The sequence below is a fragment of the Filicampus tigris genome, chromosome 6, assembly GCF_054856515.1.
Source record: "Filicampus tigris isolate MCC_2025a chromosome 6, RoL_Ftig_1.0, whole genome shotgun sequence".
In the NCBI taxonomy this organism is placed as follows: domain Eukaryota; kingdom Metazoa; phylum Chordata; class Actinopteri; order Syngnathiformes; family Syngnathidae; genus Filicampus; species Filicampus tigris.
In genome coordinates, this window is record NC_141222.1 from 22,815,600 (window position 1) to 22,840,895 (window position 25,296).

Consider the following 25,296-nt stretch of genomic DNA (forward strand, 5'->3'; position numbering starts at 1 on the left):
CGAATCGTTCCACTTTAAAAGTAACCGTCGTTGAAATGTATCGCACATCATATATCGAGATACGTCTCAAATTGTTTATTTTATTGGAGAGATGCACACCCCTTATATATATTATATATATATATATACATACAGTATACATATATACACACACATACACCATTAAAATCAGTAGTATTCAAATTAAAAAAATAAAATAAAAGCAGGCAGTATTTGCATTTTTTTTCAAACAATAAGTTTATTGTAGTTTTCAGTTGTGTGGAAGTGCACTCCATCATACTAAGAGATCTTTCTAAGATTTCCATCCATCCATTTTCTCTAGCCTTTGTCCCCATTTTGGTGCAAGGGTGAGCTGGAGTCTAGCCCAGCTTACTTTGGGAGAGAGGTCACTCTGCACTGGTCACCAATCAATCGCAGTGCACTTATAATCATTCACGGCTCCGATTGTTGAATGAATCTGACATGCACCTTTTTAGACTGCGGGAGGAAGACGGAGGAGAACATGTGAGATTCAAACCCCAATCCACGCTGCTGTGAAGCAAGCCTGCTAACCGCGTGCTGCCGAATATTGTCAGCCACGAAGTGAAATCGAATTTCCTATTGGATCTCCGATTGTACGGGTAAAAGTGGACAGCGTGTGTCGTTTCTGTCCAGATCCACACGTGCACAGTCACACCTATCAACATAGGATTTTGGGGGATTGTAAATAAATCTACACTGTTAAAGTGAAGCCAAAAACATTTTCAAATAAAAGCAGGGGGGGAAAAAAACTGCAGGTTTAAAAAAATATTATTGCTCCTCCTCCGCCGGGGCTACTGATTGGCCGATTCACAAGCGTCTATCCAATCACTGTATACGTCGACTGGCTCTGAAAGATCTGAAGAGGGAAGGGTTAAGGAGTCAGACTTTGTTGCATGACATTATTTGCATTAGGAATGAATTGAACTTTGGAAATCAATAAATAAAAAGTGGCAGTGAAAAGAGCGTCGGGCTGTTTTTAAGAGGGCGATCAATAATCACATCATGGATAGATGGGCATAAAGATCCACTACTTATGAAAGGGTTTTTCCAAAATGTATTATTTTATTGGCCAAAACAGCAAAAGATTACATTTAGATAAAATACAACCCTATGGCAATTATGTCAAAAGTACAAGAAAATAGCTGTAATATATTTATCAGTCGTAATATTGCAACAAATGTACTATAAAAATTTTTTAAAACTATGTTTGATGAAGAAAAAAGTAGCAATTTGGGGATTTTTTTGTAATTTAATGATAACTGCCAGACATTTTGATAACCTCTTTAAACCTAACCTTTGAAAAAAATAGAAAAAAAATAAAGTTAAATTCCTGGGATTGAATGGCTGGACTGTGAAAAGACAAATTCATAAGTGGCAGTGAATGAGTTATGACATGTACAATTTGACACATTTTGCAATTTTACAATAATGGACACAATGGTGAGCCAAAACCATTACAGAAAATAAGGTCATAGAGTGGTAAACAAGTAAAATGATGTCCTTTACATGGAGTTGTAATACGAAAATAAAACATCAACATTATAAGAAGGAAGTCGAAGGTTTGTTGGAAAAAAGCCACAGTGGGCTCTGTGATAAGCTGATGTCAGTACTTTTTTTTTTCCAAGCATTACATTTAACACTCTCAAATATTATGACTTCATTCGTCCAACTTTAATTTATTAAATGCCCATTTTATTACCCCTACATTTACAACTTCCCACTGGTAAAGTCGCAACATTTCTTCTTACAGTATTATATATTACACAACTTGTTGTCACCCTCAATAAATGTCATTCTGCTGTCATGGGAACACTTAATAACTTGTGCCCCTTAAGACGTTTTGTTGACATATTCAACAAGAATTTCACACACGAATGCCTTTCTCCAGCTTTCTCTCGGCTGCTACACTTGACATCCCTCCCTGACGCTGACCACGCCAAAGCGTCAATAACCTCCGACGCTACATCGTCTGTCTGAGCACGGAGGAGGCAGGCGCCAAATGCTCAATTAGGACCGGCACAAAGACCAAAAAGCACAGGGAGTTATGATGTGCCAATAAATCAGCGGTTAAACACCGAGGCCAGAAGATTACGATGAAAGCTTCCAGTAAATGGACACTGTGGTAAAGCTAATGGAAGTGTCCCAAGCCTATCGTTAAAAAACATAACAGGACAATATAAGCGTGGGGATTCTTATGGAACACAGTGCAACACGAACGTTTCACAGTCTTTACAACGTAGCTTTCTTTTCATATAAAGTGCAGCGTGACAATTTCTCATCGCGTTAGAGTGACTCACTAGTATGAACCGGCTGCTTCTCAACTTTACAGCAAGGCAAGAAGGTGTGTAAATCAGCGGTCCCCAAACATCGGGCCGCGGCGGGCTGCACAGATGGAGAAAAAAAACAAAAAAAAACTTTTGAGTACTTCCGGTTTATTACATGAGGCTTAAAAATATTTTATTTTGACAAGTGAGCGGCTTCTCTGTGTTAAATCCATCTTTGAGTGACTCTACGCATGTCAAGATGCTAACTGTCTCAGTCGCGTAACGCTAATATTAAGCCCACGAGCTAGCAAAATGAGTAAAAAAAGAAGAAAAAGAAAGGTGCATTTCACAGACAATACAAGGTGACCTATTGAAATATAGATTTACCGCGACAGGTGATTCGCACGCATCAAACCCACGCTGCTAAATATGCGGCGAGCGGCTTCTCCAATGAGTCAACGAATCCTTCAAAAGGGAGGACTTGTGTGAACCGGTCCGCGGCGGAAAAAAGGTTGCTGCCCACTGGTGTAAATGACAAACTTAAGTAGATGGAAGAATACGTGCTGCCAGAAAAGCGCACAGCTGCACACTTTTTTTATTTTATTTTTTTAACTTTTCCACATTGGAGAAGGCGGCATAATTGTCTTGCTGGGGAGAACAAATCGTGTAAGTAAGCCTAACAAGCATAATCGCTGGAATCGAGCCAATACCTCAAGTCACAATTTGGTAAATCTCATATTTTTTCACAAATAAATATGATATTGGCCAATCCACGCGTGTGGGTGTTACTTTTAATTTATTGCCGAATGTAAAGTATTGAAAATGTCATGCTCTCTTTGATGATGCAATATTAATGGTTGAACAAACATGCCGTATTGGGGGTCTCCTGAAAAGAGTTGAATTTGGGGGTGCATGGGATTCCACCAGCGGACTCCACACAGGAAAGTAGAAGCAATAATTCAAAACTAGAACCTCAGAACTATGAGACTGACGTGCTAACCAGCAGAGACAAACGCATAGCATGGAGAAGGATACAAGTAATGGGCGTCTGGAACTCCTCCAAACAGACTGTACACGATATTATTCCAGTATTTCTGGTTCTCTCCCTGTCGTGGAGGGAAAGAGACGTTAGCAACAAGTCTCTCAAAAGGAGCGTTAAACTTGAAAGTAGTGAATACTTACATTTTGACGTCACATGATTTCTCGTGGTTGCAGAAGGGGCAGGTAAACTGAGTGTCCAGATCCCCGGTCATCTTCTTCTTAGGAGGTGGTTTTCGTTTGGACTTACGGCGACCCATCGTTCGAATATGTTCTGTCGCTGTTGTATAGCACAGGGGATAAATCAGAACAATATGCGACTAGAACAGAATACTTTATGATTACACCAACAATGCACAAAACTTTCTGGTAAGTTAGCAAGCTAACATTGGTTAATTGGTAAATAGTGTTTAATTCCACATACAAAATTGCGTCCAATAAGTGGCACACAAGTAACGATTGCGAAGTAATCGTCTACTAGGAGTCGAAAGAGACACATCCGTGTACAGAACGGAGATTTAAAACAACATAAGAAGCTTAAAAATTAGCTCTTGTTTACCTTTGCTCAGAGAGACACACGTTGCAAGGATATTTACTTCCGCAAAACCGGGCATTGGCTGAATTTAGATTAAATGATTGGACAAGGTTAAGTTACGTTACGACCATTCATTGGCTCGTACATACGTCCGTCACGTCGATTAGCAGTGACGCAATGGTGTGGTGTTGCCCGCCTGATGACGTCAGAAGCTACAGGTTTGCCAAACTACTCTTTCGCTCAGGGAAAAAAAAACACTTTCGCTCTGGTTGAGACAACACGGAGGCTTGATTGACTGAATTTACACATTCAAGAATAAAAAATATCTATTATTACTGTTACTCTACTGTCGCTCAAGTCACGAACAAAGGTGAGCCGAAGTGGACACGGTCTAGCTAAAACGCGTTGGCTATACCTCAAATGTCCAATTCATTCACTTGGAAAATGTCTAAAAGTTGTCTTAAAGCCGACTTTTTCTAACGTAACTGACTTGGTATCAAACACTTTGATGATTTAATGATGCCACCACTCAACAAATGTTATCGTAGCTTGTACGGTAGTAAATGCTGTCTGTTTCTTTAGAACTTGTTAATATTTTGTTTCACTCATTGTCAAATTCCGTCAAACGTGACCAAAGGTTCAAAACTGACAAAAACATATATGTACTGTATATAAATACATAGTGTTGTATTGGAAGGAAATAACCATCAGTTCTCATCTGTTTTTAGTAAACTTCTCACAAACTTGTAAAAAAAAAAAAAAAAAAATCCATATGGTAGTGTTGGAAATTTCCCTCAGTCGCATCAGGATTTATATTGTAAGGGATTTTGAGACGAGGCCACCAGGGGAGAGGCCCTTGGGCCTCGTCAGGGAAAAAAGTATCCACGGTGGAATTCCTACACCCCGTTTTTTGTATATTTACAGGTGATATTGTTCCAAATGAAATTATTGATACATTAAATTTGTCATGTCATGTCATGTCATCTTCCAAACCGCTTATCCTATATAGGGTCGCGGGACATTAAATTTGTCTTTGAGTATTTAATATAACAAATAGGAAATACAAAAACTATGGTCGAGTAGAAACAGCAGCTCTGGGTCATACATACATCTCCCGCGGGGTCAGGAAGATCAGGAACACCCCCCTCACAAGATAACGCATTATAAATCAGTGCCAGACCCTCCTTTCCAGGAAGAGCCGCCTGTTCTAAAACGTATGTTGTTATGCAATTGCATTATTATTCAGTGTCATTAGTTTTATCAGAACTGTGTGTGTTTGTGTGTGTGTCCTAGCGTGCATTGAAAACTGCAGCATAAGAATATATACAGAGCTGGGCATTTTACAAAAAATTGGGCATCAGTTATTCGTCATCAGTAAACCAAGGATGGGCACACTATTTTTTAATGGTCACATTTGTGTTTAAAAAACGAAAAAAAAGTTTAGTAAAAAATGTTACGTTTATACATCCTATCAGTTTGAACATTTAGCATTCAAGGCAGCACAACACACTGTTGATTAATTCGAAAGTATGTCAGTAAGCACTGTGTTGTCACAGCAGTGATATCAGTGATGTGGGCAGTGAAGGTGGTGGGCCTGGGGGTGGTGGCCTTCTCCCTCAGTGTGGAACTGCTGTGGAGGCTCCTGCGTCGCCTCAAGTCGCCGACAACTCTGAACGAGGTCCTCTTCTTTCCCTCGGAGGTGGCCTGCATGGAGCACATCTTCTCTTCTGCTTCCCCCAAGTGAGTGACTCTTTGTGTTGAGCACAATGAAGCAGCTGTGATTCACGGCAAAACAGTGCGAGAGGGCGCTTTGTGTTCAGCGGTCCTTTTGTGTTTTAATAAACACGTTTGCGGCACAAGTACGCTTTTTCAGCCGGCATGATGTCCTTGAGGAACAGAAGTTACGAAAGGCAAACGTTAGCAAGAAATCCTTCATCAACTTAGTCTTGCAATTGTTTGGACTGCTCTGCATGGCAGCCACTTACACGGATATAACCTTGGTTGTTGCGCTATTAACACTCCAATGTCACAGTTTTTGTGCAGTATTTGCTACAATAGGGGTGGGAAACCTACTGCTCGCGGGCAGAGTATTTGATCCTGCCATGATGCAAATGAGCAACAACCAAAAGTGCCTCAGAAAATTTTGAGCCCGAAAACATTTTTCCCACCAATGATGTATAATATAATTTATAAGAATTTAAGGTCTTGTGCTGTTGATAAGATAATTAGGAAATGAAGATCATGTAAATAAATGTTCTTTTTAAAACTCAAGATTATGTAGACCACTGGTGTCAAACTCAAGGCACGGGGGCCAGATCCGGCCCGTGACATCATTTTATGTGATTGCATTTTTGCAAAATTGCATTTTTGTGTGCTTTCAGCTCCCATTGCTGCCCATTGCCTCATGGCGTGGAGACGTCCTTCACTCGTCTTCTCCGCTTCATCCTGTCAGCGTCCTCCTCTCTGGACTTGTGTTTGTTTTCTTTTTCCAACATGGACCTAAGCAGGGCGGTTCTGTACCTGTACAGAAGGAAGATAACCATCAGAGTACTGGTGGACAAGGAATACTCTGTCATCACTGGCTCCCAGGTTGGAGCCCTCCGCAAAGCCGGTAAGTGAACACGGTGTGCTAGTACTGCATGTGAATTAAAAAAAAAAAAAACAACTATACAGCGATTATATCACAATGTCGACTAAATCTCTCTGGAGAAATGTTGATTTTTCCAACAAAAAGGAAGTATATGTGACCTAAATTAATGAAGCCCCTTTCGAAGTCTGTTGAATAAAACAGCTTCTCATCCTATCCCATCCAAGACTTTTGTGCTGAAAAATTACATTGACAGTAAGAAAAAAAAAAAAAAAAAAAAGGTTACGACCCTTCATCGTGGTCTGTAACATGAGGTTTCATGCATTTTCAATAAAAACTCTCAGCTCTACATAGGCTGTATGTACAGATGAACCTCCAAAGTGGAACACGGGGACAATTTAACACTCAAAATCAAACGTTCGCTTTTTAATAATTGCAAAATCTTTTGCAGTCAATTAAGTTTGAAATGCATAGACATCACCAAATGCTGGATTTCATCCTTGGTCTGCAAGGCCTCCTCGACAAATTCTGTTCCTGATTGTTCCGGGCAAATGAAAAGCCTCAGTAAAAGGGAGTACTGTACTATTTGGATAAAAAAAAAACAAGAACTTAGAAATAAACAATGATTGCGTACATTTTTTTTTTTTTTTTTTATAATAAAAATGTTTAGTTTTCTCGAAACCCAAAGTAATATCGCATGGACACATTTATTCGTATTAAAAGCCTGATCGGAATAAAAATGCTTCATGTGCACACCCCCATTTGGAATACTCTCACCAGATCAAGCCCATTCCGATCAAGATTTTATTCCGAACGGGAGGGGTGGTTTATGTCGATTGATAATCCGATTGGCTCGCGTGAAAAAATTCATTTCCAAATTTTGGAACAAACCGTCGTTACTGCGCATGTCTGTGACGTCAGTATACACGTTTCTGTTATTCTGGTAGAAGCAGAGCGAGCAAAAGACATGCCGGGCACGAGACTGAACGGGTACATTTGCAGCTCCATTAGGAAGTGTAAACTCGACGTAACAGCGTAAACGGGAATAATTAAAAAGATCAATAAAAAAAATAATGCTAACGTTTAAAGTAAAAAAGTTTTGTTGACACGGAAGTCGCTACGGCTTCTACTATTTCCGGTATATTTGGTCAATCTGCGCATGTCAAAATAATTTGTTCCAATCAAATGTGTAATGCATGAACAGAAGTAATCGATATTAGAATATTTTTTTGAGTCCGTGAATACAGTGCACCCGATCATAATTTTAATCCGACCTCTGATACGGATTAAATCTTTTTTTTCAATTTAAACGTAGAGTGTCAAGATAAGTGGCATGAATATCGAGATTATTTTGTCCAAGATATGTTTGTTACTAATAAATCATAATTCTCAGACAAATGTAATGGAATTCTACTTTCATTGTCTCTGTTTACAAAACGTTTCATTTTCAATAACGTCTCTCTGATGTAATTACATAGTCAACCTGGTGTCTGCTCTGTCCACTAAATTCGTGTGCGCAGTTAATGCTTAATCCATTTTAAGATGCCTTGTGACATATTTTGTAGCCTCGCGCGAATTCGCTCATCAAGATGATTTCAGCCGCAAACTGGATGATTTTCGGTCCCTTCAAGTTTAGAGGTGCCACCTTTTAAATTGATGAAAAGACATCAAGCACTCTCGGGTGTGATTTTTGTGGAGCTACTGGCAGAGTCGACCGGAAATGACTCAGGTCCTTCTCAATGGAAGGTGCTCACTCTGTTCTTGGACGAGCAGCATCAATGCCAAGAAGTCTCTCCTGGGTAGTTGTTCAGCGGTGAATGGAGGGATGACAGCAGCTGTCTGACCTAATGGACTCGCACACCGTGAAAGGCTTTGTGTGCTCTGTCTCCCTCTCGCTATCTCCCTTTCTCTTTTAGCCTTCTACATTTGCTAAATTGCCGCCGCTTTGTGTCGTTAAGTATGGATTAAGTAAGTAAGAAATTGGCAACGTGGACGGCAGATTTCATTAGGCCAAGTGTTTGTCAGCGTGTGTGTTTGCGAGGTTGTTGAGCACTTCAATCCAGCCCTTGCGTCTTGTCTTTGTCCCGCACGGTGCTTTCATGCTTAAGTACTGTAGCTGACTCAGTGGCACTACTAGCACATACGGTGCTCTTCTAGTAGCCTTTTAAGAGACATTGTATCATTCAGAATTGGCAGACTAAAGTAAAAATGTGGAAAAATAATTCAATTTTAAGATCATATCAAAAATACGAACTGGAAAACAAACCGCTGGACTGTATTTGATGTTAGTGTTTAATTGGTCATATTTACATGAACTGAAAGTTTGGTAATTAAGCTACATTAGCTCGTTAGCCGCCAAACGACAAAAATTCTTAAAAGGGAAGTCAACCCAAACATATTTTTTTCAAGAATATTTTCCCAGCAGGCCCACTAGTTGAAACACGGCATTCTGATTCATTTTGCGTTCGTGGGATGTAAGTTAAGCAGCAAAATGCACTCGTTTTTAGCCATCTGGGGGCGGCCATTTTGTCTTCTGTCAACTGAAAATGACATCACAACTGCTCACAACGACCAATCACGGCTGACCTGTTTTCTGAATCGGAGCCGGGATTGGTCATTGTGAGCGATTGCGATGTCATTTTCAGTCGACAGAGGTAACAAAATGGCCGCCCCTGGAGATGGCCAAAAACGAGTGGATTAACACTTATTCCACAAATGCAATATTTATCCGCATGCCCTGTTTCAACTAGTGGGCTTGTATAGAACTTGAAGAAAAATGTTTGCGTTGACTTCCCCTTTAAGACATGTTAAGAACTTTTTGTGCCAATTCAGTTTTTGATTATTTTCAAACCATTTTGACTGTGTTGAGTAAACATTGACTACGTTTACATGCAGTCAATATTCAGGTTAATTTCAAAATTCCAATTCCTGAAACATTCGGAAAAATCCGTTTACATGCGTGAGTGGACAGACGTACGCCCGCATTTGAATAAAACGATTGAAACGGGACGCATGGACGTCGTGACGCAAATGGACGTCATTTCCGCTCGTTACTTTATATTCATGTCATGTTTCGCCATGATTGTTTACCTCTCTGCTTGTGTATTTCCGGCGAGTTGCGCGCCAGATTATACGGATTTATACACACCTACAGTATATATGTGTCTATATATACTTACTGTGTCATTTTTACCATAGAGACAGAAAATACTGTGAAAATGCCGCAAAGGAAACATTTTATTCAAGTTAGGCTCGCTATGGCGAGGATGCTGCGCAAACAGGCACTTCCTGGACTACATAGACCAAGATTCCTTGCGGTCGAGCATGTGCAGAGTGTCCCGTGCCATCAGGATATTCCGATCGACGTATACAGCACACATGCGCACACGGGTGAGAAAAGGAGTAACCCAGCCATGATGTTTGGAATTTAAAAAACCTGAATAAGGGCATATTCGGATTATTGCGTGCGACTACTGCCAATATTCGGGTTTTAAAAGGTATATTGGCTGCATGTAAAATGTAGTCATTCGTCTAATTTGCTAGAGGGTATTCATTAAAAAAAAAAAATCCTCATTGTACTGCATTCTGTGACCCTAAATTGATAACGCTCCACACAAAATTGGACGTGTTTATTCGTAACGACAAAAAATTATTGCCATCGGGTAAAAAAAAAAATAAAAATCATCTTATTAACATGAATTTGAATGAACGCAATCCCATATGTTTACATTCGACTGCAGGGGCTCAAGGAGGAACGTGTTATAGTCAGCTACCAACCACCCGTTACACACAATAGTAACATCACATAAAAACACTTTTAGCTCGTAAATATAAAGCAATTAAAGTTAAGTTTGAAAAAAAATCGCTGATCCCTGATGATCTCCGAGCACACTAATGAGCCTCAATTTCAGGCTGAAGTAGTTTTAAACGATGGATTTGCCTAAAGTGGGGGAAAATGAATATATAATATTGTTACCTCAGTTTTTGTGAAGGTTTTGTTAAGGTACAAGTGAGATTGGATATTTAAAGGGCCTCCTAAAGGGGTCAAGTAGCAGCTTGTTGAGACAAGAGCCGGCTGCAGTTTCCAGTTGTTAACTTACATTTTTCATGAATCACACAGAGAGTAATGCAACATTTAGGGGACGGGGAGGATAGTGGAAATCAACAAGGTACTTCCAGAAACATTCATGAAAACACATCTAGAAGGGGAAAAATCAGTCCTTCGCGCAGGCAATATGTCATAGTCACTTGCCAATATACATTGCAGTGAATGCAGTATAATCACAATGACACGACATAAATCCCTCGCATGCGCATGGTCGCCTTTTACTGAATCGGCCTGATCTGAGCGGAGCTGCCGTTGGCCTTCATCCAGCGTAATAAATAGTTGTATTTCAGCCTCTCTTAGGCCAGCCACATGCACCATCTCGAAAAACACAGCCAGACTCACTGGAGACGCCCCGCGAGCCGGCATTTTACCTGATTGCTTTTCCCGCAATGCACTCTTGCGGTGATATTTTTCTTTTTGTAAGGCCAGAGGTTCCGTTTTACATTTTCATGGGGATGTCGAGCACCACACGACGTGCGTATAATCCCTTACTGAACAAGCTGCTGCCGATCTGTCCGATAATGCCGTTTTATTCCTCAAGAGGCAATACTCAGTTACGATAGGGGATAACGACGTCTTTTTATACATAGCGATCCCGCCGAAATGCAGCACCGGAGCATTTACGGTAGATCTGGCATTCATCAACATGTGCCTGTTGTACAAAACACAGCAAAGGTAGGATTTTGCAGCGAAACGTCGAATGAATTAACCATTGTGCCAGTCCCGAGTAGGCTCATACTTTGGAGTGAGAGAATTGAATAGACAAGCAAGTTTACCAGCACCCTTTGTTTGATGTTTAGCTTGACACTAACCTTCAGATGACAGCGGCAATAAACAGCTTGAAGCCTCTTTTTTTTATGAATATTTACCCTAATTTTACACAGATCCGATCGGCTGGATTGGCTCGGCAGATATTTGACATTTTATGCAAAATCGGTGAGCCATTTATTCCGATATTTTTAAATAATTTCATTTTTTGATGGGGGCGGGGTGGGGGGGCGGATCTGACTTTGATTTGATGATTCCTCTAAATTTGATGATTCACGCATCTTAGTTCCACTGCTATGTTAAAATGGGTCAAAAGTAAAAAGTGGTTCGCTTACAGACACATTTTCAGAAATAGGCAGATAACAAAATAGTTGCTTGGTTGTTTAATTTCACACTTCATGGGTTGACAGGCCCTCCAATCACTCAAATATTTGTATACTAGCCTTTAAAGTGGAAGTCAACCCCCAAATTTATTTACAATATTATGTTCTATGTAACCCCACTAGTCTAAACTCAGAATTCTGGTTAGTATTAGTTTATGGAATATGAGTTAAGCAGTAAAATCCACTCATTTTTGTCCGTCTCTGGGGCGGCCATTTTGTCACTTGCCGTTGACTGAAAATGACATCACGGTTGCTCAGGGTTCAGTTAACGACCAATCATGGCTTAGTTTCAGAAAACAGGTGTGCCGTGATTGGTCTTTACCTGAGCCAAGAGCAACTGTGATGTCATTTTCAGTCGACAGAAAGTGACAAAATGGCCGTCCCCTGAGATGGATAAAAACAGGTGGCTTTTGCTGCTTAATATAATACAAACACAATATTAATCAGAATGCCATGTTTAGACTAGGAAATTGTTTTCACATTTGGCTTGACTTTCTCTTTAAGTCCATTTTGCATAATATGTCCCCTGCTGGTTGAACCAAGTTATGAAATCCTTTTTGCCTCCCTTTCTAATTCATGATGTAGCGACTACAAATTTGTGGATTTCACACTTCAAATGCTGCATGGTCAACCACAGATCAGTTCTCCTTGTCATCAAGTGTAAAATATGAAGTTTATTCAGATGGCCCTCAAACTGGACCTTTGTACTCCTCGGTGTGTGGAGTCTCAGCCAAATTAGTTCTGTGTGTAGGATCAATATCGCCATTTCACTTTCTTTTTCCAACTTTGTTCTACCTGATTGTTTCCAGAGCAGACCAGTTCATCCATAATGCATTGAAATTCTGTCATTCCTCACTCTCCTCACTCTCCTCCTCCTCCACAGGGATCTGCGTGCGCAACGTGGGCCGCTATGTGCACATGCATCACAAGTTTGCTTTGGTGGACGGCCGGCGCCTCATCACAGGCTCCCTCAACTGGACGCTGGCGGCGGTGCAGTGCAACGCCGAGAACGTGATGGTCACAGAGGAGCCGCGTTTGGTCCAGCCCTTCGTCAGAGAGTTCGGTAGGTTGTGGGCGGACAATGATCCGTCTCAGAATGGACCTTTCATCAACCAAAATGTGGCCCACAACTGATTAGCATTGTGTGATAATCAGAAAAGAAAAAAAAAAAAAAAACCTTATCAGTTTTGAAAGACTTATGTTGAATTCGTTTTAAAGTAGTTAAATGGGACACTTAATATAGTGTGAATGCTGAGTGCATTTAATTTACCCTCCATGTTATTAATCATTTGGTAGTTTTCACAGTTTGGTTCCAGCTAACAGCACACGGGATTGACGGAACACCAGTGATGTCATGTCATGCGTCTCGTCAGATTGTTCTGATGTCATCCGTTAACAATCTCAGCCCATATTTACGCACTACATGTAACGTGCTATGATATCCTGTGATGTCGTCCAACTATACTCAACAAAATGAAACTTTGACTTTACTTAATATTGTTACCTCACACTGTTTTCTACAGTTTGTTGTTCATACAAAAAGAAAAAAAATATATATATATATATATATATATATATTTTTTTTTTTTTAATCTATGTGCAGCCACACCAACCCTATAAAATATTTAAATTGGTCCCCTTCAAAAAAGATCTTTTTTTAAAATATTAAAAAAAATGTTTTGTAAAGTTAGATCAACCTTATAATTTGATTAAATTTTAAAAAGATTCTTTTGACAACAAAAATTAAGTAAAGTCAGACCTTCACTTTTTGAGATGAAAAAATGACTTTGGCGTCATTTTAATTTTCTTTGACAAAGTAGCATTTGTGTGAGAAAATATTTTAGGCACCGCGTGCAGATGGAGCTTAGTCCCCAATTAATTTTTCTTGAGCATTTTAGCTCAGTGGCATTTAACTGTTATTTTTGTGTAGGTCTTCATCGCCATAACTTGGGCTGGCATTGTGTTGTAACAGCTGCTTTTTGAGAGAATTGTTGTTGGAATAATTTAGAAATGACTTGTTATTAAGACTGTGAGCGTTTATGTTTATTGTGTTTTATGGGCAGTCTCAGTGCCAATTAAATCCAAATTGTTTTTCAGCATGTCAACTACTCTGCTTCACAGCTGTCGTTTCTCCAATGCTCTTCTAGCGCAATTTAGATTTCCGTGTACCTAACAGTGTTATCAGCACTCAACAATACAGTGCATTGAACATAATCTGCTTTGGAAATGCTTCAAATGCTTGCATGACTGCTTGCTCCAGTATTTTAACATCTTCGCTCGAGTTATGTGTGCGAAATGACAATGTCAAACTTAAGGAATCAGCTGCCGCGTTACGTAAGGGACCGATTTAACTAAGCGGGTCATGAGTTGATATGCGCAAAGTGATGCGTAACTCCTGCGCAGTTTACGCGTAAGATCGGTTTGGGGGCACCAAGGAAACCGGTGCCGGAATCATCTTTGAATCCACTTCCAAAATAAAGACGTGACAATTTACATGTTGGCAGAAGCGCTGCGGAGCTGTTTCAAGAGGATGGCCATACGTTATACTCAGACCTAAATGAAAACAACTCAAATTCTGTAAAGCAATATTAGCTAATGTATTTAATTAGCAGTATCAGATTTAAAGAGTCTAAGACATGTTCACTGCTGTAATTCATTAAAGTGAATCATAATCAAACGGTGTCTCTTTGGAACTATTATAGCACTTTTAGGTTTCATCACAATAGAACACCGAATGATGATACTCCGTCAATTTATTTGTTTTTCATAACACGTTTACATGAATTTCTCGCTCTCGTTTTACTAAGGTTACTGTACTTCCAATATCAGTTATGCTCTTACTTCGAAAGACAAGACCGGAAGTGCTCCGTCTTCACGACCGCTGACTTGACTGCATCGCACGGTGGAACTCCCGGCCGTGAACACATGCACAGATCCCGGAGCGGTGCACACTTATCCCCCAGCTGGAGGCAGAGGACGACGTGGGACGGAGGGAGAGAACTCAGCCAAGGTACCGACGGCGTGCTAGAAAACAGCAACAAAACAAGAACAACAAACAAAAAACTGTTTGTTAAACATGAAACCTGCTCATGATGTCGCATGTGAATGTATCAATTCAAAATGCGCGTGTGGATAATTGCATTAATCGTCAACAAGTGTCATGTCACGATGTGACCCGCAGGCTTGTCACAAATACACACGTGCCCACGTACGTACGTACGTCATCATCTATTATCATAATCATGAATTGCAAACTCAAGGCCTGCGGGCCGATCCAGTCCTCCACATCATTATATGTGGCCTGTGAAAACGTCAGATAATTTCTTTGACGTCTGTTCAAAACCATAAAATGCTCATAATCCACACAGAACATACTGTAATTAGGGAAGGGACAAGAAGTGGACCTGCCGTGCCCTCTAGTCACACACCTAGTCTGTAAACAAACACAGTGCTTCTCAGCTTTTGGCTGGCGGTTTCATAAAGCTAGCGTGGTACAAACACAACTTCCAGTCTTCAGGTTCTTCAGGTGGAGCCAAAGTAATATTCTGTAATTAGTACTTTCAAAGCATTCGCACTGCTGAAATGTACAGTTGCGTTTGTCCACATCCATCCTAAAAGAAAGACAACGCACAAAAACCAAAAGCCGCTGCTTCATTTCAATTGTCATATCGGTTCAACCTTGATACAAAATATGAGCACATTTTTTTTAAATTTTGTTTCCTGACTGCACCCAATGTAGACCAAATCATGAACTTAACCCCCGATTTACACACTGAATTTACGATTGTACATGCATACCGTTGTCACCGCCCCCCTGAAGGCAACCATAAATACGACAAATAAGAAAGTTTGACACCCCTGATCTAAATCCTCGACATTTTCTGTTTCAACCCACCACTTTGTACAACTCAATGATGTGTAACAACACGTGTGTGTTTTGTGTGTGCTGCTGAGCCAGACCTTCTTTATGTTGGTGGGAGCAGTAATGCTGATCGGGTCCCCAGAGAGCGAAGAAGGTGGGTGGACGTGAGGATGAATGCACGCTTCAGCATCCTGATGATGCCGGGAGACGGTGAATGGCTGAAGATGAACGAGTGGGTGATGATGGATGAGACGCGCAGGGCTCAGCATCGACCTGGCGCCATAAGTTTGGAGGCTGCGTTGAGAAATGACCAACAGGAGTCTCGGGTGACGGAGGGAGAGGGATGGAAGCAGGCGGGGGTGGGCGGGGCCCGGGCCAGGTCGTGATTCATGGCCGCGCTGTGACAAGCCGAGATGGAGTGTTTTTAAAGCAACACTTCTATTTACCATTTACTCAGCTATTACCCGGGGGATGGATTTCTGACGGGTGAGCGTTAACTTGAATTTGCCGAGCAGCTGAGATCTTTTGCTGCGACATCACGGGCCTTTTCACACTCCCTCGGCCCGGGATCACAGTTCCCAGGCACATGGAGACGCGGATCAAACGTCATAGTTGTTCTGTTTTGGTCATTCATTCTAGCAGACAAGTTATCAGATGGGGGAATGTGTGCATTCATTTTATTTATATCGAGTCAAAGTTGAGATATTGGCACTTTTGATATGGAGCGAGGGCCGCAAATTTGGCGAGACACAGCCAGAAGCCAAACCTAAATCCAACTGAATATGAGTTGGGGTACCCTGAAGGTGGCCACACACTAGAGATGCCCTCATGCTAACGGACTCTTTTCCAATGTGACCAAATATTGGTTTTAAGGTGTGTGCATATTTTGGAACCATCTAATAGGGCTGTGAACGTGGGCCTGTAAAAATCAGGGTGGGCCTGTAAAAATCAGGGTGGGCCTGAATATTTATACAATACAATACAATACAATTTATATAGCGCATTTCATAACAGCTAGGGCCGTAACAAAGTACTTTATAATACAATAAATAAAACAAAAACAATAAAAGGCTGTGTTGTATAAAATAAAAAATATGTATAAATAAATAAAGACAATAAATTCACATAAAACACTATATACTCTCACTGAGCACAATCCTCCTGTCCCGACACATCGTATATTCAAATAAAATGACAAAGTGAATCATATCATAAGTTCAGATCTTCCTTAGACAACCACAATTATGCCATTCTTACAATTCAATCAAATTAAAAAAAAAAACAACGAAACACAAATTCAAAAATAATTTACTACAAATTTTAAAGTATACATATTTTATTCATGAATCTCACCGGGTGGGCAGTCTGTCAGTCTGGGTGGTCCTGTGCACACCCAGCCCACCCATGGCTCCGCCCCTTGGTAGATTTGTTGTATGTCGTCAGTGTGTTGATTCTGGCAAAAAAAAAAGAATCACGACATCCTTAGAAAAATACTTGACAATCGTTTCAAGTTTATTTTTAAACGATCTGCAGGCATTTTTTATGCCTTCCGAATATAGCGTGGACTGCGTGGTGATGATTAACAGTCATCTTCCCTTATATTGTCTTATCATGACGCGCATGCCCAATCCCAAATAAATGAAGAATAATGACCAAATGACATGAGATAAATGAATTTGCCAATTGTCTGCCAAGGACGTGATGACCCGGTGCAGCTCTGACTCACGCGGGAGGAGGACCAGCAACTGCTTTCCAAGCAAACACAGCTTGTGATAACATGTTTGTACTCGCAATTGCGACGGGGGCCACGTCGCACATCCTTCAGCTGCATCCTGATGAAGGTTGCTGCTCTGCCTGACGACTGACTGCCTTTCCTCTTCATCTCCCGCTTTGACAGATGGCATCAGCCAGAGACTCGGGGCACGACCGAGAGGAGAGGGACGCGGCCGACCAGAACTTCGACTACATGTTCAAGCTGCTGATCATCGGCAACAGCAGCGTGGGGAAGACGTCCCTCCTGTTCCGCTACACGGACGACTCGTTCACGTCGGCCTTTGTCAGCACGGTGGGCATCGACTTTAAGGTCAAGACCATCTACAGGAACGACAAGCGCATCAAGCTGCAGATCTGGGTGAGGCGTAACAGCATATCATGATGTTCATGCGTTGCCACCTAATCCACGTGTTGGTGTTATTCCTGTTGAAAACTGGGTTATGTGAGCGTAGGGCTGTTCGATTTTGCCTCATAAGAAAATCCCGATTATTTTCTCTCAAACCCGATTTTACGATTACGATTTCTTTGTAAAAATAAAAAAAGATAATGAAAAATGAAGTATTTTGAATGTCTTTTATTTAAACTGAATTTTTCTTTCTTTGAACTCAAAATGCCAGTCAATTTAAGTTCAATGAAGGGGATCGGCTGGTGGGGGGTCAGTTGAGCGTACGCGCCGCTTCACTTCCTCACTCACTCGGCGGTCCGCTCAGATAGTCTGGCTCCTGCAGCAAACAATCTTCCACAGGTGTCACTTTCTCCTCGGCCAGCGATTCCGCATTTCAGCAATTGGATTGAACGCGCTACTCACGTGACCGCGCGACAAACACGGAACTGAGATCTTAATACGAAGAGAAGAGTAACAGAAAGTACAAATGCGAAGACAATGTACAAGCGGAACACAATACGGAAAGTACAAATGGGCTACGCTTGGATACACCAAAAATAACAAAATCGAACCTGCCGATTTGAACGTTTTTAACATCGTTTTATCCAGAAAATCCGGTTACGGTTCAAAATCGCTTAATCGAGCAGCCCTATGTGAGCGTCTGCTTCAAATGGAGTTTTTATTCTGAGATGCAAAATGCTTGATTTCTATTTCCTAATTTTTGAGAAGCCCTGTAAATTAGGGAGAAAGAAAAATCCATTCTTAAAAAGTCTTGCCACTTCACGCGCTAAAAGACTTCTAAACCCCAATGATTCTCTTTTGGCTGCCAGAGGGAAGTTTGCTCTGAGCGGCCGCCAACACCTAAAGGCTGGCAGACTGTGTTTCCTTGCACATTCGATTCTAATAAAGTCTGCTCTCAGAAGGTGCTGAGTATGAAAATCCAATGCCCTACCCAGAACTTAGAACAAAGAGCTAGTACAATTCAACAATAATAAGGTATATGATAAAAGTAAAGACACAAACTAAATTCCGATCCAGAAAGAAAGAGTCCAAAAGAAGCACCCAAGGAGATGAATGCAATCAGACACCAAAGAAATAAACTCTGTCAACTGTTGATGTTTATGATAATAATCCATACATTCATCTAATTTCTATGGGGCCTGCCCGCGTTATGGTTGTGGATAGATTTGGGCGCGGGCTACATCCTGGACTGATCGCTAGCCAATCAGAGGGCACGAACAGCTTTAGACCTGCCAGGCATGTGGCTAACCGCTTGTTCTCTCTACTGCCTTCATGATCATCAAGTCATTTGTCAAGAAGTGTATTAGTTGTGGGAAATCGTTTAAAGCAACTAATGGAAAATGGGATGCACCAATAGTCTTCTACCAGCAGAGGCGCTGTAGCGTCAGTGTGGACTAATTTGCAGCAAATTAATCTGTAAAATGTGCTTTTTAGACGCATCCTGAAAAAAGCCCAATATTGCTAACTGTATATTATATAAATTGATATGATACTATAATAATACTGTTAGTACGCTGACTTTTGCATTATGTTTATGAATAAGAATAAATGTAATGTTGTTGTTTTTTTTGTGGCCCTGGAAAACTACTTAGGTTGCTAAAATGGCTGCGCGCAGAACACTTAAAGTGTTATTTATGTGTGTTTATTGGTCTTTACACTTGCTAATCTTTGTGTTCACACCCCTGGAGCTTTACTGAAGTTCTGATCGCTATATGAATATTTAAAAAGAAACCCGAAGCAACGTACTGTAAACTTCACGCCGCACCAGAGCTCCCCAGTGCGCTTTGAAGACGCACGCTGGCAGTTCACTCTATTGGCAATGAAACGCAATAAAAATACCACATTAGACAATATGAAATGTGGTGCATTGAAGGACATAAAAGCAAAATAAAAAAATACATGCAGATGCGCAATGTCGATTTTACTTAAGACCAGTTTTTCTTTCGAAACATTTGTTTAAGAAAAGATTTCTATGAACCCAAACCTTTACCACGTTCATGCTCAAATTGTGGGCTGCTATTAATCTTGTTTAATACTTCATTGTAAATTTTTAAAAACCCAATGTTTTTTTTCCCCTCATTTTATTTTAGCCACAATTTAAATACGTATAAGATCATTTTGTGACCTTTAAAAAATTACAAGTCCGAATGATTAAAAAATGGTCTCAGCTCCACAGTTAGAAAACCTCCTGGCATGCATAATTACCGTTTAAAAAAATAAATAAATAAATCATACTACCGGTACGTCAGATGAATCATGCCAAAGTTCCTTTTTGGAGCTTTTTTAAAATTTCAAGTCAAAGAATACTGCAGTGAGGTTTTACTTTCCCCACCATTGGCACTCAACATCTATCCTTTTTTTCACATGTTGCTATGACAAGTTAGCAGAGTAAATTTAAAAATGTTTTCTTCATAATAAAGTACCAATAAAGTCATGTTACAAGAGAAAACGTTGTTCACCCAAATTGAGTCATAACTTTCCAAGAAAAATGTGAAACAGGTTGTAAAATTATGAGGAACATTTTACAACAACAAAATCTTATTTTTCAAGAAAAAAGTTGCAAGAATAAATTAGTTATAATAATAAAAAAAAAGTGCTTTTCAACAAAAAAGTTGGAAATTAATCAGCTATAAAGTCTTAAAACTATTACCATTACATACTCTCAGTTATGACACTAAACAATATCTTAGGAGATGAAAATGTGTAATATTTGAGAATAAAGTCGGAACATTACGTGAAAAATATCTTCATTTTCAAGAAGTGCTCAAGGGCACCCCAGCAATTGTCGAGACGTAGACTAGTATCTCTATTTGTAGTTGCTTTTTTCGCCTGCAGTCGGACTCAAACCATGTTCCTGCAGGCTCCAAAGCTTGAGTTCTTTGACATGAGCTAGTAGAGCTATACCATGTTAACTTTAGAGGGGAAAAAAAGGGAATATATTATGAGACTTGCAATAATAGTATTGAATCATTTGAACTAGTAAATGTTTAAATTTACACACAGACCCAAATGCAAAAGGACCAAAATACTAGGGGTGTAACGGTACACTAAATCACATTTCGGTTCGGTTCGGTTTTTTGGAAACTTCGGTTCGGCATATTTTCGGTACAAAATAACAGATTTTTTTTTTTTTTTTTAAATATGATTACTTTGAAAAGATGACAAGTAAATGGTACATTTTTTAGAAAAAATAAATAAAAGCGATCCATTCGGGTGATATTCTAAGAAATTAAAACAGAATAAAAAATACACTAACAATAAAGGTCTCTTGATTTAGTAAATTATTAAGACACTGAAATCTTTAAACACTCAGCAGCAAAAGCCTTAATTATTATTATATACGGCATGAAGCAGCAAAATCCACTCGTTTTTAGCCATCTCAGGGGGCGGCCATTTTGTCATTTCTGTCGACTGAAAATGACATCACAACTATTCAGGGCTCAGGTAACGACCAATCGCGGCTGACCTGTTTTCTGAAGCTGAGCTGTGATTGGTCGTTATCTGAGCCCTGAGCATTTTGTCAATGTCATTTTCAGTCGACAGAAATGACAAAATGGCCGCCCCATGAGATGGCTAAAAAGGGGTGGATTTTGCTGCTTCATGCCGTATATAATAATAATTGATAATTAAGGTTTAACTCATATTCCACAAACGCAATATTAATCAGAATGCCTGAATGCCAGAATACACTAGTGGGCCTGCTGAGAACATATTCTTGAAAAAAATATGTTTAGGTTGATTTCCCCCCTTTTTAAGGAATGAAGTGAAAGATGAATTATTTGCCTCTAGCAGAGGTGTTGTTTAGAAAAAAAATTGGGACAATTCAAGCCAATATGTGGTCCAGAATTCGTCCTGTTTCTACTGTGGAGTGGATAAAATAAATAACACCGCAGGGAAAAGAGGTTTGACAGATAATAAATCAACAAAATTGTTAGGGAAAAGAAAAGCATAGTCTCTTAAATGCCAGCGCTGTAAATTGACGTGAGCCAATAAAAGTTGAGGTTAAAAGGTTCCACCGTGCAGCCGGGAGGCTCGGAGACCATTGTCGCACGCTCCCCCCACCCCCACCCCCACCCCAGCCCCCTTAGCCCGGTTTGGCCTCCGCCCGGCTGCCGCGCGTGTGGCGTCAAGTCATTTCTCACGCGGCGGCGTTAATGCAAGTTGATGTTTAACACGCTCCCCAGACAGTACACTTCATGAAATATGCATGGCTTTAAGCGGGCGAGGGGGCCGACCGTGCTTACGATGCAGCCCGACACCCACCAGGACAAGACTCGGCTCACTCACACAGCACTCCTGCGAGATGAAAGCAATACATCCTCCCCTCCCCTCACCCCCACTGCCTCCTTGTTGGAATGTATTCTGCGAGTAAGCACTCTGTGCACATCCGGAGCAATGATCAAATTCTGTTCCAATGGCTTCCACGGGACCACTGAAACCGCTCATTTTTGTTACATTTTGCACTGCATCATTAGCATTACCTTTCATAATGGAAGCGCATATTAAATTCATCTGTTTAAGTCTGCTGCTGTGTCTCCACGTGAAGTGTTCTATGATGATTCAAGTTCCCCAGCAGACTACACATAAAGAAGACAAACAATACGCCTTCACAACTTATTGTTGTGCTTTGGGAAAAAAAAAAAAGCAAAAAAAAAAGCAGACTGTATCCTGGTGTGCTTTGGGTGGTGCAATCCTATCTCCGGTTTGGAGGGATTTACTTGTGTCCAAAGTCAATCATTCACTTTTCCTCGTGGGAATCGCCCTGTGTCAGTTTTTCCTTTGCCTGCCTACATCCTTGTAGGAATTTCTATTATTTAGCAACTTCCGAGGGTCAAAATATTTGTAGTACAGTACTACGCTCCTGAAAAGTAAAACGGCATATATATATATATATATATATATATATATATATATATATATATATATATATATATATATATATATATCGTCGCTGTCATGTGAAAAACACTTACCTCCATTTTTTTTCATTTTCTTATTTTTACATGAATGATGTTTCCGAGTTACAGACATCGCATTAAAGTGAAAATGAAAAAAGTTAGGAGATAAGGAGATAAGTGTTTTTCACATGACAGCGACGATATATACCAGATGACCAGAACCCCCCACGATAGGTAAAAAAAAAAAAAAGCGCGAAGTAAAAGGTTGATTTATTATTATTATTATTATTTTATTTTTTTATTTTTTTTATTTTAATTTATATGAAATGTATTTTAAAGTTTTATTTTCAGGGAATTTACGCCTCTTTTACACCGTTAAGAACCCCCCGACATGTTTCACATCCTTTTAAACACTTGTTACACAACAAATTTAACTTTTAAAGTGCAAAATGAAGAAAAAATACCAAGCTGTAGGCTGTGAGAGGAACGTGAGCTACAACCCCAGCAGTTGGCGATTACGACACAACGTTGGCTAATAACTACGTTAACGTTTTAATTTTTATCCTAAAATTGTTTTACCTTAAAGCGGTCAACCCAAACATATTTTTTTCAATAATATGTTCTATGCAGGCCCACTTGTTGAAACAAGCTGATATGATTAATATAAATTGTTAGTTAAGCAGCAAAATCCACCCGTTTTTAGCCATCTCATGGGGCGGCCATTTTGTCACTTCTGTCAACTGAAAATGACATCACAGACCCTCAGGGCTCAGATAACAACTAATAACGGCTCACCTGTTTTCTGAAGCTGTTTTCTGATGATTGGTCGTTCTGTATACCATATAACAATCTATATTCTGTATTGGTACCGTTTGTGGTAGGTTGGGTCTCATTTATGGTTAAAACCTCGAAATGATTGTTGTGCCTTGTGATTGGCCGGCAAGCAGTCCAGGGTACGCAAAGTCAGCTGGGATAGGCTCCAGCTTACCTGTGACACTAATGAGGACGAGAGCTATAAGAATTGAATGGATGGAAGTTATATGCTCTTCCATTTCTACTCTAGTTCCTGTAAGGCGCCTTTGTACTTCCAGGACACAGCGGGTCAGGAGCGCTACCGCACCATCACCACAGCTTACTACCGAGGAGCGATGGGCTTCCTCCTCATATACGATATCACAAGCCAGGAGTCCTTTGTCGCAGTACAAGACTGGTAATTATTCCTAGTAAAAGTGGAAATCAACGCAAACATTTTTTTTTTTTCAAGAATATATTCCCAGCAGGCCCGCTAGTTGAAACACGGCATTCTGATTAATATTACGTTTGTGGAATATGAATTAAGCAGGAAAATCCACCCCTTTTTTGCCATCTCATGGGGCGGCCATTTTGTCATTTCTGTCGACTGAAAATGACATCACAACTAGTCAGGGCTCAAGTAACGACCAATCACGGCTCAGCTTCAAAAAACAGGTCAGCCATAATAGGTTGTTACTTGAGCAGAAGTGACAAAATGGCCGCCCCCAGAGATGGCTAAAAACGAGTGGATTAACTCTTATTCCACAAACGCAATATTTATCATAACGCCTTGTTTCAACTAGTGGGCTTGCATAGAATATACTCCTGAAAAAAATATGTTTGGGTTGACTTCCTGTTTAGGGTGATCGAGACCTTTGCCGCAAAAACAGAACCATGTGTTTTTGTTTTCCAGGGGAACGCAAATCAAGACGTACTCGTGGGACAACGCCCAGGTGGTGCTGGTTGGTAATAAGTTGGACTTGGAAGAAGACAGGCAGGTCCCCACCGAAGACGCTCAGAGACTTGCTACAGAGCTCGGTCAGTGCGGGAAAACATGCACACACTTTTCAAGTCAGACTCCGAAACGGTTTGAGGACGTTTGTAACCCTTAATTACGTCCTCCCGTCGCTCGTAGGCTTTGAGTTCTTCGAGGCCAGCGCCAAAGAATGCGTCAACGTAAAGCAGGTTTTTGACAAGCTGGTGGACGTCATCTGCGACAAGATGAACGACAACGTCAGCAGTGACGCCTCTCCGTCGGCCAATCACAAGGGAGCCGGCCTGAAGGACACGGCCCGCGGCATGCAGGGGGGCTGCGCATGCTGATGGCCACGAACACGCTCGCACACACGCATCGCTATGCTTGTCGACCTATCCTTCCTCAATCGGGCCTTATTTAAATGTGACTGTTACATTGAAATACCAAAGAGCTGCTTAGCAAACACGTGCCTTTGACCTTGCCACTTATTTATCACTTTTGTGTGTGTGGAAGCAGGCACCTGTTGCGGGCAAACACATGGACCAAACCTGAGAGCAGGGAGGATCACAGTACTTGTGTCATGCTACCCCCTTGTGGCGGCGTTAGGAAGTTGCATAAATGTGACGTCAAGGTACAGGGATTCTCATTGCTGATGTAATTGTTTTGGATTTTTTTTCTACTGCAAATGGTCAAAAGCAAGACAATATTTCTTTTGCCATGTTTTTCTTTTATTTCTATCTTCGAACTGGGTAAATTAAAGGGCGCTTTGCAGTATGTCTGCTGTTATGTTTTGGAATAAAATACTTCATATTCTATGTTTTTGTTGTACATTAGTGTAGTTTGTACTACTAAAATGACTGAGCTTTTTGGATTTCACCTACCCAA

The 25,296-nt window shown here is 40.5% G+C and overlaps 3 protein-coding genes and 1 long non-coding RNA gene across 8 annotated transcripts; 2 read left to right on the forward strand and 2 right to left on the reverse strand.

Annotated features, from left to right (window-relative positions):
* Positions 1-212: 212 nt before the first annotated feature.
* On the reverse strand, positions 213-4,019 carry LOC147146295 (transcription elongation factor 1 homolog). 2 transcript variants are annotated; one of them, XM_086032556.1, is made up of 4 exons: positions 3,883-4,019; positions 3,468-3,603; positions 3,321-3,391; positions 213-877 (listed from the first exon to the last, which is right to left on the reverse strand). In XM_086032556.1, the coding sequence occupies exons 1-4, from the start codon at positions 3,935-3,937 to the stop codon at positions 813-815; spliced, it is 327 nt and encodes a 108-aa protein (XP_085888682.1). In that variant the 5' UTR covers positions 3,938-4,019; the 3' UTR covers positions 213-812. The 2 variants fall into 2 exon arrangements, with proteins under 2 accessions (XP_085888682.1, XP_085888683.1); XM_086032557.1 differs by lacking the exon at positions 3,883-4,019 and adding an exon at positions 3,748-3,870.
* On the forward strand, positions 3,536-14,644 carry pld6 (phospholipase D family, member 6). 2 transcript variants are annotated; one of them, XM_086032555.1, is made up of 5 exons: positions 4,022-4,076; positions 5,415-5,598; positions 6,240-6,469; positions 12,588-12,767; positions 14,512-14,644. In XM_086032555.1, the coding sequence occupies exons 1-5, from the start codon at positions 4,058-4,060 to the stop codon at positions 14,592-14,594; spliced, it is 696 nt and encodes a 231-aa protein (XP_085888681.1). In that variant the 5' UTR covers positions 4,022-4,057; the 3' UTR covers positions 14,595-14,644. The 2 variants fall into 2 exon arrangements, with proteins under 2 accessions (XP_085888680.1, XP_085888681.1); XM_086032554.1 differs by lacking the exons at positions 4,022-4,076; positions 14,512-14,644 and adding an exon at positions 3,536-3,692 and having other exon boundaries at positions 5,395-5,598; positions 12,588-13,809.
* Positions 12,364-14,951, reverse strand: LOC147146297 (uncharacterized). The gene is made up of 2 exons (XR_015087062.1): positions 14,546-14,951; positions 12,364-12,806 (listed from the first exon to the last, which is right to left on the reverse strand). It is a non-coding gene; the product is annotated as an uncharacterized LOC147146297 (long non-coding RNA).
* On the forward strand, positions 14,568-25,226 carry rab3da (RAB3D, member RAS oncogene family, a). Of its 3 annotated transcripts, none has more exons than XM_086032550.1 (6): positions 14,588-14,714; positions 15,663-15,892; positions 17,464-17,697; positions 23,735-23,853; positions 24,349-24,473; positions 24,571-25,226. In XM_086032550.1, the coding sequence occupies exons 1-6, from the start codon at positions 14,630-14,632 to the stop codon at positions 24,756-24,758; spliced, it is 981 nt and encodes a 326-aa protein (XP_085888676.1). In that variant the 5' UTR covers positions 14,588-14,629; the 3' UTR covers positions 24,759-25,226. The 3 variants fall into 3 exon arrangements, with proteins under 3 accessions (XP_085888677.1, XP_085888676.1, XP_085888678.1); XM_086032552.1 differs by having other exon boundaries at positions 14,671-14,714; positions 15,663-15,720; XM_086032551.1 differs by lacking the exon at positions 15,663-15,892 and having other exon boundaries at positions 14,568-14,714.
* The last annotated feature ends 70 nt before the right edge of the window (positions 25,227-25,296 follow it).

Excerpts from the sequence above, each read along its gene's own strand:
- rab3da (XM_086032550.1), top strand. The coding sequence starts at position 14,630 with ATGCACAGATCCCGGAGCGGTGCACACTTATCCCCCAGCTGGAGGCAG. Across the intron at positions 14,715-15,662 it reads AGGGAGAGAACTCAGCCAAG|ACCTTCTTTATGTTGGTGGG; the intron begins GTACCGACGGCG and ends CTGCTGAGCCAG. Across the intron at positions 23,854-24,348 it reads TTTGTCGCAGTACAAGACTG|GGGAACGCAAATCAAGACGT; the intron begins GTAATTATTCCT and ends TTTGTTTTCCAG.
- pld6 (XM_086032554.1), top strand. The coding sequence starts at position 3,661 with ATGATTACACCAACAATGCACAAAACTTTCTG. Across the intron at positions 3,693-5,394 it reads ACAATGCACAAAACTTTCTG|TAAGCACTGTGTTGTCACAG; the intron begins GTAAGTTAGCAA and ends AAAGTATGTCAG. Across the intron at positions 5,599-6,239 it reads TTCTCTTCTGCTTCCCCCAA|CTCCCATTGCTGCCCATTGC; the intron begins GTGAGTGACTCT and ends GTGTGCTTTCAG.
- LOC147146295 (XM_086032556.1), bottom strand. The coding sequence starts at position 3,937 with ATGCCCGGTTTTGCGGAAGTAAATATCCTTGCAACGTGTGTCTCTCTG. Across the intron at positions 3,604-3,882 it reads GTGTGTCTCTCTGAGCAAAG|CGACAGAACATATTCGAACG; the intron begins GTAAACAAGAGC and ends GCTATACAACAG. Across the intron at positions 3,392-3,467 it reads AAATCATGTGACGTCAAAAT|GGAGAGAACCAGAAATACTG; the intron begins GTAAGTATTCAC and ends CCTCCACGACAG.